Source organism: Cricetulus griseus, chromosome 4 (genome assembly GCF_003668045.3).
Source record: "Cricetulus griseus strain 17A/GY chromosome 4, alternate assembly CriGri-PICRH-1.0, whole genome shotgun sequence".
In the NCBI taxonomy this organism is placed as follows: domain Eukaryota; kingdom Metazoa; phylum Chordata; class Mammalia; order Rodentia; family Cricetidae; genus Cricetulus; species Cricetulus griseus.
Window position 1 is genome coordinate 71991609 of NC_048597.1, and position 13683 is coordinate 72005291.

General features: G+C 43.7%; 2 protein-coding genes across 4 annotated transcripts in view; one reads left to right on the forward strand and one right to left on the reverse strand.

The window, feature by feature from the left end:
• Pi4ka (phosphatidylinositol 4-kinase alpha) overlaps nucleotides 1-13683 on the forward strand; it is a 137422-nt gene that overhangs the window by 72227 nt on the left and 51512 nt on the right. The window lies entirely within an intron of this gene.
• Serpind1 (serpin family D member 1) lies at nucleotides 2733-9965 on the reverse strand. Its single transcript, XM_035444741.1, has 4 exons — nucleotides 9137-9965; nucleotides 5508-5781; nucleotides 3334-3478; nucleotides 2733-2954 (listed from the first exon to the last, which is right to left on the reverse strand). The coding sequence occupies exons 1-4, from the start codon at nucleotides 9963-9965 to the stop codon at nucleotides 2763-2765; spliced, it is 1440 nt and encodes a 479-aa protein (XP_035300632.1). The 3' UTR covers nucleotides 2733-2762.

Genomic DNA, 13683 nt, shown 5'->3' on the forward strand with positions numbered 1-13683 from the left:
CACATGTAAGCATTTTGAAGGCTGTGTAACACTTAGACCCCCGTCTACTCGGTTAGAAGGCAGTGGTGCCCCACTGAGATCAGGTTCGTCCTCACCTGAGTAGTTTTTGTGGACTTGGACAGGGTATATCCTTTTCTAGGTCATAGACACTTGCAAGTTTTATACTTCTTTTCCAAAGAAATACTTCTTGGTTCACAATATGTCTCATGAAAACACTAAGTTAGGAGCCCCAGGTAAGGTGCTTTCTTAGACCAGAACAAGAAATGTTACCTGTGCTCTAGACCTTGTCCAGGCATTGCCGCCTCACAACAGCCCTGTGACTGCTGCCTTTATTTCCACTTTATAAATATGCATAGTGAGATATAAAACCTGCTCAACATCTCATAGCTACTAGGCATTGGATTTGAGTCCAGGAAGCTTGGCCCAGAGCCTGTGCTGACTTGAGTTGATCCTCTACTGCTTTGAGAAATGGTAGGCTAGTCTCTTTAAGAGGAGATCACAGGGATTCTAGGTAAGTTAGGAGCATGGAGACAAGAGGGTCCTGCCCTGTGCAGGAGCCTGGAGCAGCCTAGGCTGGCTGTGGCTGAGGTTGGGACTGCAAAAGGACACATGACAAAGGGCTAAAGATCTAGGATAAAGGAGGTATTTGTTTTGAGACAGGATTTCACCTTACAGTCCAGGCTCTAACTTTTAGGCTCAACCAGTCCTCCTAACCTCAGCCTCCAGAATAACTGGGATTACAGGGATATATCCATCCAACTTTGTAGGACACAATTCTAAGATAACTACATTGACAGATGTAAAGGACAAGAATAATTACCAACAAGATAAAATATATAGAGCAAACACCAGCAAAAAACAGTGTTAAAACAAATTGCAAATTGGAAGAAGCTGAAAAGATAGAGTGGGGAGATTTTGCCTCAGTCCTGTACTGCCTTTTCTCAGTAGAGTGCTGGTGTAGATATAAGATAGTTAGCAAGGAGTACAGGCCCTGGAGCCTACCTACCTGGGGTTAGACCTAGGTCTCATCAGATTACTCCCCTTCTGTAAGTTGCTTTATCAGCTGTCAAGAGAAGGTGATGAGAGTATGTACTCCAAAGCCAGCAGCATCGGGCATATAGTAGCGTCTGCATATGTGTTTTGCACTAGAAGTAGCATGCTCCTCTTAGCTGTTCCCATTACTGTTATTGCTTCATGTGGTCAGTCTTCTGTGACTAAGACTCCCTACAAGACTTTCCAATCAAGCAAGCCTGGCCTTGTCCCCAGCCTCACTTTGTAGCTGTATTTTGTGCATGTTTTAGACCCCTTCCAGCTCTTGCATTACAGGGAAATAAAATTTCTTCCTCTAAGGTGTGGGGATTACAGTTATTTAGCCCATATGCACAGAGCTGGCTGCTGCTCCTATTACAGCTGCCAGTCTCCCCACTAAAAGCACTTCTTGATCCATGCCTTCTGAGCAGCCTTTGGAGTGTTGTGGATGACCCCAAACCATCCAAATATCAGACCAGATCTACTACAGGGCCACGTCTTGAGAGATGAAAGTTGAAGTGTTCACCTCACTGAAGACTGAGTTTCCAGCTCATGGCACTAGAGCACCTGTCTCAGGTAGTCCATCAGACTGGTACCCAGGACTCAGGAATTCCATCAGACTGGTACCTAGGACTCGGCCACAGGCCTCACCGATATCCTAGGACTTGCCTTCTATAATTTATTAGTCACTGTGCAACACTTGAGTAACACTTGTGTGACTTTCTTCAACCTTTGTCTTTTTTTTTTTTTTTTTTTTTTGGTTTTTCGAGACAGGGTTTCTCTGTATTGCTTTGGACATTGTCCTGGAACTCACCCTGTAGACCAGACTGGCCTCAAACTTACAGAGATCTGCCTGCCACTGCCTTCTGAGTGCTGGGATTAAAGGCGTGTGCCACCAGTGCCTGGCCCTTTGTCTTTCTTAAGGGTGTTTTTCAGCTTGCCCTTTGTTATTTGAGCTGCAAAAAAAAAAAAATAGATTATGCTAGATATTGCAACATATGCCTTTAGTGATCCCAGCACTCAGGAGGCAAAAGTAGGCAGATGCTATGAGTTTAAGGCCAGATTGGTATACTTAGCTAGTTCCAGTCCAGCCAAAGCTATATAGTGAAAAACGTCAGTCTTTTTTTTTTTTAAAGAGAATTATAACAGATACACAGTAAATATAGTTGTTTATTTATCTCTAGGATAGGATCTGTGTAGCCTTGTGTACACACCTAGGTAACCCTGAGGCAGTAGGGGAGGAGATGGTCGCATGAATTTAGAAGGTTGGGCTTGTTGAGGTTTCTCTTCCACTGGGCAGGAATGGTGCTGTTGGCCATCCTCCCTAGAAGGGGTGAAGCCTCCTGACTACCATTTAGATGGGGGCTGGTTGAGAAAAAGCCTTGAGAAGTAAAGCTGATGGGGCTGCGTGCAGAGAAAGCATCACATACACTCTGGCGGTTTGCTCTTAGGGGCACAGGAGTGGGGCTGAGGCAGTCTGTATGTTGCTAGGACCTCTGGGGAATAGCTGGCACTGAACTTGCTACATTAACTTCTGTGGTCTTGTGGCATTGTTTACTGTGTCAGCTTCTTAGTCCTTGATAACTTTCTTCTCCTATATGGGCCTTAAATGCAGATATTATCACAAACCACATAAGTTATCATATCAAAATATCTTTGTCCTCTTTGTTAGACTTAGAACAGAATTACAGAGTGTCCCAAACTACACCAGGTGCCCAGACCACGTGGCACTGTTAAGACCTGGTGGGGTTGGCCACTCTCCCCATGAAAAGCAGGCAGCTGGTTCGGTGCTCATACACTAGAAACAGGAAAGGACGGTCAACAGCGAACCTGACTTGGGTAGACAGTGGCATAAATCCCACGGTGGTTACAGCTGCGGCTTGCGTGCCCTCTTCATCCACCGTGATGGTGCTTTGGTGCTTGAACTGTTTAAAAGCAGAAAGGAGAGTTGTCAGCTGTGGAGGTTGTCACCAGAGGTGGAGCACCCGGTTAAGATTCACCGTCAGAGAAAAGCCCAAGTGGCCTCACACAAGACAAAGTCACTTCTATCACAATGACCCCACATGGTCTTTGAGTGCCTGGTCATTGTGGCTACAGTCTCTGCCACAGCACATGTACTTACCTTTAAACACTACACTACAGTCCCTACTGACCATGGCTGGAGTCTGAGAGACCTTGAAAGCCAAAATCACCACGCGGACCCTGTGTCCTTCAAATTTGGATCACACGCCCACCAGGAGGCTAGGGAAAGAGCCGGCAACATTGCAAGGCAGGATCCGGGGACTAACGGGAGGGAGCCCTTACCAGATCAACAGTGATCCTTTGGTCTGAGATGCCTGACATGTTGCCATTCTTGTCGAACACCTTTGTGATTCCCATAGACTTAAGCACCTCCACCAGGTTGTAGTTCTTCTCAAGCTTAAACTTGGGCAGAAGTACCTCTCGAGTTCTAGTTGGAGAAGGAGGGAGTCAATTTTATGGCTACAAATGACAGAATAATTACATTTTCCCTGCTAATTTTACATGGCCTGCAGGGATTGCCTTTACCACAGAATTGGCATAGCATTTCTTGGCATTTAAAATTTTTATGTTGGTACTGTCAGTTGAGAGTTTTGGAAAAGCCACCCACTGTAGGTCCAGTCACAGTTAGCCCTTATACTAATGAGTTTCACGAGCCACAGATTCCAGTTACCAGAAAAACTGTATCTGTACATGTACAGAATTTCCATTCTCATCATTCTATATAGTAGAACAGCTATTTACAAGTATTCATATTGTGTTAGGTATACTAAGTAAGGTATATGACTTACAGTCTATGGGGGAAATGTGCATAGGATATATGTTGTACTATTTTATATACAAGGAACATGAAGGCCTTGGATCTGAGTGGAGCATGAAGGAAAGGGCCAAGTGAGGGATAAAGGAAAGATGTTAAACAGAGCTGACCAGGGAGGGCAAACTCAGGACCTGCTAGAAGCTGGCCAGGCCCCTCTTGTTGAGAATAGACAGGGAGGAAGAAGTGAGGGATGAGGGTGCTATGCTGGACTAGGGGCAGAACTCAGGGTGGCTTGGCCTCAGTGACTCACCTACCTGGGAAATCCACCTTACTCTAAAAATCTACTTCTAAGGTTTTATATTTTATGGTTTTTATTTTGCTTTTATTTTGTTTGTTTTTCAAGACACAGTTTCTCTGAGTAGCTTTGGAGCCTGTCCTGGAACTTGATCAGTAGACCAGGTTGGCCTCAAACTCAGAGATCCTCTGCCTCCTGAATGCTGGAAGTAAAGGTGTGCGCCACTACCACCACCTCCAGGCTTGCTTTAATTTTTAGTATGCTTATTTACATATTTCATGCATGCATGCATATTGCCCAGGGTATGTAGTATGTGTATAGAGATAAGATAAAGGAGGACTCTCCTTCTACCACATGGGTCCCAGGGATTGAACTCAGGTAGTTAGGCTTGGCAGTGAGCACATTAGCCTGCTCATCCATCTCGCTGGCCTGTGTTTTTGTGTTTTGAAGCAGGTCTTATTGTTCCTAGACTGACCTTGTACTTGTGATTCCCTGCCTCAGCTTCTCCAGTGCTGGGATTACACAGTACGATACTATGCCCAGCAATATTTTCAGTTTGTTGCATTTTTTTTTGTATTTTTGTCCAATAGGTATCACCTCTCATTATGAGCCTAACAGTAATTACCTAGTAACATATATATATCCTAGAAATATATCCCATTTCTCTATTCTTTCTGCTGAGATCCAATAATAACTTCAGCAAATGTTTAACATCAACTGTTTCAACTATAAATAATAAATAATAATCAAGGAAAATAATTAGTGACAAGTTTTCAATGAGTAAAAAAGAACTCGGGATTTCCTGGCAGGAAGGAGAGAGCTGTCTTTGCTGGGAGCTTCTTGTTCTAGGCACTGGGAAGGGAGCTGGGGTTGGGAGCAGTCAACCTACCTATTGTATTTATCTCTCACCTTGAGTCCTGATAAGTAAAGTGATTAGTCTCACCTGGGGGTCGATTGAACAGAGTGTGGTTTAGTAGATAGATGGATGGACGTTATTCCTAAGACGACCTGAAGCCATCTGTCCCTGCCTTCTGAAACAGCTTTGTGAAGGAGGTGGCTTTCTCATCAGTGCTCCCACTGAACAGGAAACTCAGGCTGAAATAAGTAAGCACGGCCTATGTGGCAATTCTTGGTTTCTTTTACATACTTTCCCCCTTTACAAAAACTGGTGAAACTTAGTAGGATGGCTCACACTTGTCATCCTGGCTGATGAGGGAGGAGGGTCACTGCACGTTTGAGGCCCATCTGCACTACATAATGAGTTCCAGGTCAATCTGGGCTACAGAGTGAGACCCTGACTCAGAAGGAAGGGGAGGAGGGGGAGGGAAGGGGCAGAAATTAGCCATGGCTGCAGTACTGTTAGATACCCCAGCCCAAGAAAGCAAAAGGACAAATGACTTGAATTACCTGTTTGTCATGCTTTTTTGCCATCTCTCTACTACCTGGGGCGTGAGCTGTGCTTCAAGAGTCTTCATTCCCGAGAGCTTGCGTGGGATCACAATCAGCATGCTGATGCCCCCTACATACTCCAACTGGAGAATGTCACAGTCCAGCTCCTGGTCACTTGCTGCGAGGAAATTCCCCTTAGTCTGCATCATGGAGACTTTAATTACTTCTCGCTCATTGAGCCGGAAGTTGTGGCTGTGTGTCATTTCTACTGGGAATTTGTTCACCCAGGTTCCTATAAAGTCAAAAGGAGCAAATAGTTGGTAGGATGTCCCTTTAGAATATTGCCTTTGCTCTTGAACATTTTCCCGAGGAGGGCTCTCTAGGACTAATCCCCAGTCTTAACAAAAGAAATTTAAAAAACCACAAGACATTATGGGTTAGATTCTGACACTACTTATTTGTCCCTGACAGATACATAATTTGCCTGGGCCTCTCATTTAACTATTTGTAAAGTGAGTAACCCTTTGAGACCTCACACTATGGTTCTCTAGCATTTGGCAGAACACATATCTGATACAGCAGTATCCTCACGATCTACCATGTCAACTGGGTATAGATTATTCAGGAGTAAATCTTAACTCTAAGACACTCATCATTAATGTTAGTAACTGGTTGCCAACAGGCCACATGCCAGGCATTAGCGCCTTTCTTGTGTTATCTCATTCTCAGCTCCCATAATAGATGATTTTAATTTTCATCCATACTTTTTAGATAAGGTAACAGAGACACATGAAGTAAGGTGACTTGTTCACTGTTTCCATCTGGTATATAGAGCAGCTGAGATGAGAAAAACAGGGATCTTTGAGGGACTTTTAAACACCAGACAGTTCTGGCCTGCTTATGGTTGCTGCTCAGCTGCTACCTCTAAGTCAGCCACACCCAGGGTTTCTAAACCAAATAATTCGCTATAGTGTGGGATCTGCTCTGTGAGATTTTAACAGCATTCTTAGGCCCTCCCAGCATGATAGCAGCTTACGTTGTAACAGTTACTAGTGCCTACAGAGGCACTTAAGACCCATTGGAAATCCCTGGTCTTCCAGCAGTGATGTGAAGCAACTCCCACAAAGCAGCTATAACACAGAGGTAAATTAGTAACAGAGATTTGGGGATTAGAAACTAAAATTGTGCATCCCTCTCAGTCAGGTGTGGTGGAGCACACCTTTAGTCCCAGCACTCCAGAGGCAGAGGCAGGCAGATCTCTGTGAGTTTAAGGCCAGCCTGGTCTACATAGTGAGTTCTAGACAGCCAGAGCTACATAGTGAAACTCTGTCTCAAAACAAACAAACAAAAAGATGTACCCTATGATTCCCAGCAATGAGTCAAGTCAGTGTTCTAGCGCAGTCGGGAAAGGCACCTCAGTGTAAGGTGGATATAGCACTTGAGATATTATGATCACATCTAGTCTGTTCTGTTCCAGTGCTGACACAGTAGCCTTTTGGTTCAGAATTTCAATATGACTAATTAATGTAGAGGCTGCGGGCAACCAGCAAACTGAACACTGAGGGCTTTGGGGATGGCCCACCAGCCTGTTCTGAAGCCATTACCAAGCATAGCCTGATTGTTTATGAGAATAAATGTTACCCGCAATATCACACTACGTCTTGTTGAATTGAACTATATTATATACACTCCTTCAAGTTCATCATGCTCTTACTGTTTACAGGGCTGCATCACTGTCTCTTCAGTTCTCTGCACCCTGTCAGAGTAGATCTAACTCTTCCATGATGAGATGTCAAATGAGTGTCCCAGGGTCACACAAATGAGAAGGGTGAAAACAGAACATAGACTCTTGTTTGCTCAGTTCCAAAACTTGTACTTAGAACCAGTAATGAAAAAGAAAAATGTATTTTCATCATAAATATGTACTATATGTTTGTCTGTCTATGGTCATAGGCTCATTAGAGATTTAGTTTTGGTCATAGGCTCATTAGAGATTTAGCTAAAACTTGATTGCTGTGCCTGGCTCTGGAAGGAAGCCTGGGGCCAAATCTCAGACTCCCAAGCCCCCTGAAGTCTTTACCTCTGCAGTGCTGCTTAGCAGCCCAGTCTGGCAGGATGCTTATTTTGCAGAACTGGGAGTTCTGTGTAGCACATAGACAGGTTAGCAGAGCTGTGGCCCGACCCGATGTGCAGAAACCAGCTTCTGCCCTTCAAATACCCAAGCAGTACAACCACTGGGGTGAGCAAATAGGAAGTGTAGGCTTCCCAGCACCTTCGCCTTCACCAGGATCCTGAACTCAGTGACAACAAACAAATGTGGCTACAGTGCTGCCATTAGCTCTGGTGCTAAGCCTCCCCTATGACTGTCCTTGGCTTAAGTGAGGTACAAATTTATTTTGATCAGATTCCAAAAGAGGTTTGTATTTTGTCTGTAGCCCCAGATTTGTAGGAGGCAAGGCAGCGGGGTCTTAGTTTTAGGTCAGCCTGGCTACATAGCAAGACCTTTTTTAAAAAATAACATTTGAGTTGGGTCTTATGGTATAGATACACACATGTATGTGCATGTGTATGTATGTTAGTGGGAGATAGTACTTTCTTTAAAAGTGCTTTCATGCTTAGCCTGTAAGACTTTTTAAAGAAATAAATATTTAGGACCAGAAAGATGGCTCAGCAGGTAAAAATGCTGCCAGGCCTGCCAACTTGGGTTCCATCACAGAGACCACATTATAGAAGGAGAGCACTGGGCCAGGTGGTGGTGGCGCACACCTTTAATCCCAGCACTTTGGAGGCAGAGGCAGGAGGATCTCTGTGAGTTCAAGACCAGCCTAGTCTACAAAAGCTATTCCAGGACAGCCTCCAAAGCCACAGAGAAACCCTGTCTCGAAAAAAAAAAAAAAAAAGGAGAAGGAGGAGGAGAGCACTGGCTGTCTCAAAGGAAAAACAACAACAAAGAAAAAAACTAAAAGAGGAACAGAATTAATTGTGTATTTCCCACCCACCCATCAATACAAAAGTCCCCTAATAAAGCTAGTTATGGTGGCATGTGCCTTTGATCCTAGCAGGCTAGCCTGGTCTACATAGCAAGCTCCAGACTAGCCAAGGCTACATAGAGGGACCCTGTCTCAAAAAATAGCAAGTACCCTGAGAAGAAGTTAACAGTTCTGTAGCTAAACAGTTTCCAGACATATTTCTTTAGCCTTTTGTCCGTATTTCTACTCACTGATAATTTGGAAGGGAAACGAAATCTTAATCCATGCTGGCCAAATACTAAAAAGAGGGAGCTTATATTATTTCTTCTAATTAACAAATCATTAGAGATAGCTTACTGAGATCTGCCTTGAACACTGCCCCTGCAGCCTTTACCCTTGGGGCATCTATCTTTTGGGGAGGAGGCGGGTTGGCTTTCGGTTTTTCAAGACAGGGTTTCTCTACACAACAGCCCTGGCTGTCCTGGAACTCACTCTGTAGACTAGGCTGGCCTCAAACTCACAGAGATCCATCTATCTGCCTTTGCACCTGTTTCCCAAGTGGGATTAAAGGCATGCACCACCAATGCCCGGCCTACACTACAGTTCTTAGCGTTGTCTTTTGTATAGCAGATGGCTGTTTTGTGAGTCTCCTTTGGGAATTATGGAAGTGTGTCTTACCTTTGAAGTAGATGCAGTTCAGAATCATCATCTGAGTAGCAGGGTCTATATTCTCCAGAGCTGCTTTTATGAGGCCCTTGGTGAGCTTCAAAATGTGGTTGTTCGCCTTCAGTATGAAGGCGGGATCTGAGAAGTCAGCCACCTGGGCCTCAGCAAAGTAAAACTCTCTCATGTCAGCTTTGAAGTCCTCCCGGACGGGAAGCTGCTTCTGAATGTAAAGGCCATTAGCTGACTGGAGCGTGTACCCAAAGTTCCTCCTGAACAGGCGATGGGTCAGCTTTCGAAAGAGATTATGAATGGTGGTAATCTCATACTTGCTGCTAGCATTGACAAAGTCTTTAAAGTGTAGAACTGAGTGTACTTCCTCATGGGTTTCTCCACTCAAGCCTAAGGAAAGCATCCCCATGGCAGTAGAAATGCCAACAGGTGCTATGAAGATGTTCTCAGAAGTGGTAGCCTTGTCCTTCAGGACTCGGTAAAGGTTGAAGGCGAACTTTGCATTGATGATATTAAGACGCTGGATCCGGCTCTTGCCTTGGAAAAGCTGCAGGATGTTCCCAGCACTTGATTCTGCATCTGTCGGGGAAACTGCATCAATGATGTAAATATAGTCATCATCTTCACTGAACAACTTCTCCAGGTCCAGATAGTCGTCCTCCTCCTCCCCCTCCGGAATCCAGTCGTTGGTGACTGTGTTTTCTTTGTGGAAGTTGGCAGGCAGAAAGGACACGCTCACATTTTCGTTAGCCACCTGCTCAGCAAGGCCATTGCTCCCAACACATACAGACAAGATGACAGAAAGAAGTAGAGGGTGCAATGGATGCTTCATTTTTGCAGAGCTAAAGCTGGTGTAGAAAACAGACAACAATAAGAGGCAGCCTGGCTCCATCTTGCTGGGCTCTCCGTGGTTTAACACAGAAAGAGGCCTGTCACAGCACCAGTTCTTACACCAGCTTAGATCGCTAAACTTTAAGAGAATCTGGTAAGAAATAAACATACAACTAGTGTTAGTGTTTTGTGTATTTCATACACCTCCTGGGATATAGGAACCTCCAGACCAGTGATTCTCAACCTTCCTAATGCTGTGACCTTTAATACAGTTCCTCAGGTTGTGGTGACCCCCACCATAACATTATTTCATTGATACTTCATAACTATAATTTTGCTACTGCTATGGATCATAAATATCTGATATACAGGATATCTAATATGTAACCCCAAGGGAGTCATAACCCACAGGTTGAAAAATACCTCCCTAAATGAAAAAAAAAAATTCTTCTTTAGTTTTTTTAAAAGATTCTTTTTATTCATTCATTTGTATGGGTGGACAGGTTTGCCATGTTACATGTGAGTAGGTCATGGGACAACTTGTAGCAGTCACTCCGACCATGTAGGTCCCAGGGATTAAACTCAAGTCATCAGCGGTGGCAGCAGGCACCTTTACCTGCTGGACCATCTCATCAGCCCAAGTTTTTTTATTATGTGGGGTGGGCACACACATGTAGACATGCATGCTACAGTCGGATGATTGGATGGAGACAGTTCTCTCCTTCCACCTTCATGTGAGTTCTGGAGATCAAACTCTGGTAGCCATGCTTGCACAACAAGCACCTTTGCCTGCAGACCTGAGAGCCCCTTTTTTTAATGCAGTTAAAAAGAGGGAACTTAGGAGATTCCTAGAGTTTCTTTTTCATTTATTCACTGAACACCCTCGACTGTTTCCAGAAAACATAGCTGACACTAGAGACATTAAGGTCTTCTTACTGAAGGACTCATGGGGTATGGCTGTACCTCTTAGAGTAAGAGTAGGGTGCCCAGAAAGCTAAAGAGGTTTCATAAGAGATGAGCTTCAGTGAGTACCCGAGACAGGAGGGGAATTTCCAATAGATAGACTTAGCCCTACCTGTAAGCCCAAACTACTGCTCAGTGGGGACGGAGGAGGGGGGCATTATGCATGATTATGAGCCAGCCTTCTAAAAACATATCTTGGATGGCTGTACTCTATGTAGTCATTTGGGACTAATTTGTTTAAGATTTGGAACCTAGCAAGACTCCCTTAGGACCTACTGAAGTAATATGGCTGGGAGCCTATGTCTCCTGGCACTCTCAAAGGTTATTGGGTTATATGACTTGCTGCCAGAAGAATTTTGCTTCTAGGAGAAAGAAATCTTTCTACTTCCTGCTCCCAATTTCTCAATGCAGACAGGATCTATGGGAGGGTGATATCAGAGCTCACCCTTTATAAAGGTCTGTAGACAAGCGAGATCTCTTATACAGACCCTCTTCTTGTACTTAGCTGCGTATCCTTGTCAAATCCTATCTTTCTTCCCAGTGGCTTTGACTTGGTTTTTCCATATCTCAATTATTAACTAGGTAGATGACCTCTCTTTTGTTGCTTCTTCCGTTTCACCAGTTAGGTGTATCTTCCTAGGAAGAGTCTGTTTTGTGCCTGTGACCATTTCCTGGTTTAGAGCATCTGTTGCCATTCTATTTTTTGTTGTTGTTTTTGTTTTGTTTTGTTTTTAGAGTCAGGGTTTCTCTATGTAGCTTTGGAGCCTGTTCTGGAACTTGCTTTATAGACCAGGCTGGCCTCAATCTCACAGAGAGCCACCTGCCTCTGCCTCCTAAGTGCTGGGATTAAAGGTGTGTGCCACCACCACCTGGCTGTTGCCAGTCTAGATCAAATAAGAGTTACTGGCTCCTGTCTAAGCATTTGGATTTGTTAGGCCTTTACAGTTAGGAACTAGCTGTGTGGATGCCCTACTTTGAATACTCCTGCCAGTTTAACCTATCATGAGATGTAGCCTTCCTTTGCTGCTACTAAGAGATGGCAGTGGTTTGAGTTAGGAATGTAGGTAAATATTAATTACTCTCACCCACCCAGCATGGGATCAGGGCTCAGTCCCTAGCACCAAAATGTAGGGATTGATGGATGGTAGGTAATGACTAGATTTGAATGACTAGACTTGAGCTGGTTAAGCCCCCAGCTCCCTGATGTCAAGTGTTCTGCCTTGCTTGTCTTTGAGCGACAGCACACTCAAAACTACCCACACTTGGGAACAACTGTTGCTAGTCTTTGTCCTTAGGACCTATCCTCTAGAATATGGTTAAAATTAGCATTTCCAGCATTTTTAGTCATAACTGAGGAACTTTTTAAAAGGCATTGTGTATCTCAGGCTAGCCAAAAGCCCTGTTTAGCCGAGGGTGACCATAAATTTCTGGTCCTTTGCCTCCACCACCTTAGCTACAGGCCTGTGCGCCCCCTCCCCTCTGCATAACTAATCTGCACACTATTGGGGATGAAACATGGATCGTCAGTGATCATCTGGCATTCTACCAAATGAATTACATCTACAGCTAACTGAGAGACTTCTGAATTGCTTTTTTTGGAGAAAGAGTCAATGGTTTCTGATTTTGAATATGTCTGTTGTCTTTTCTGATCCTCCTCAGCACTTTGCTGAGATTGGTGGCTACATAGTCTGCATATGTGGAACAATTTCTAGAAATGGTGTCTAATGTATGTAGCTTCAAATAGAACTGGCCTAGTTTTTTTTTTTTTAAATCCATCAGGACATTCTTTTTTTAAGATTTTATTTATTTATTATGTATACAACATTCTGCTTCCATGTATATCTGCACATCAGAAGAGGGCACCAGATCTCATAACGGATGGTTGTGAGCCACCATGTGGTTGCTGGAAATTGAACTCAGGACCTCTGAAAGAGCAGCCGGTGCTCTTAACCTCTGAGCCTTCTCTCCAGCCCAACTGGGCTAGTTTTAAAATAGAATCAAGCACAATTATCATTGACATTACAAGTCAGGTGGCTCACACCCATCTCTAACTCTGGCTCCAAAGAATTTTGACACCCTTCTGGGCATCTGCATGTGGCACACACTTGAGCAGACAAATGCATATACACAAATAAAAATAAAACAAACCTTTATGAAAAGAACAGAAGCAACTTAGTGGAAGTCTTTTTTATGACCACACTGGAAAGTATCCTCAGCTAACACAGTAGTTAGTAATTACAGTGTTAAAGAACAAAACAGAAGGCAGCTTGAATCCATGCAGGCTTAGGAGATGAGTCTGAGCCACAAAGTAAAGATCTTCATCCTCTCCTGGAACTAAGAGAGTATGCTTGGAAGCCAGTACGACTTGGTTTAGGGGGTTAGAGCATCATCTACTCTGTTTCTGCATTGTATGTTCAAAACCATAAGCCATAATTTTCATGATTCTCTTACTAGAGAAAGGAGATGTAAAGGTGTTTTTGTTTTGTTTTGTTTTGTTTTGTTTGCATTGAAAAACTAGAGCTCCAACAGGTAAATCTTTCTGTTTTTGTAGTCATTTACATTAAGGCTTTTAAAAACATCCCTGAGTTGTATATACATTCAAGTTGCTGTCTTAATTGAAGTACTATAATTTTAAGATACACCATCAAAACTTTGTGTTTTCATGGGAACATCATATATCATATTCTTATGAGTTGCATGAGTAGAGTTGACATTTTTGGTCATGCGTCACAGAGAACACCCTCTCTTGCCTTGAT

Excerpts from the sequence above, each read along its gene's own strand:
- Serpind1 (XM_035444741.1), bottom strand. The coding sequence starts at position 9,965 with ATGAAGCATCCATTGCACCCTCTACTTCTTTCTGTCATCTTGTCTGTA. Across the intron at positions 5,782-9,136 it reads GAACTGCATCTACTTCAAAG|GAACCTGGGTGAACAAATTC; the intron begins GTAAGACACACT and ends TTGACTTTATAG. Across the intron at positions 3,479-5,507 it reads CAAAAAAGCATGACAAACAG|AACTCGAGAGGTACTTCTGC; the intron begins GTAATTCAAGTC and ends TTCTCCAACTAG.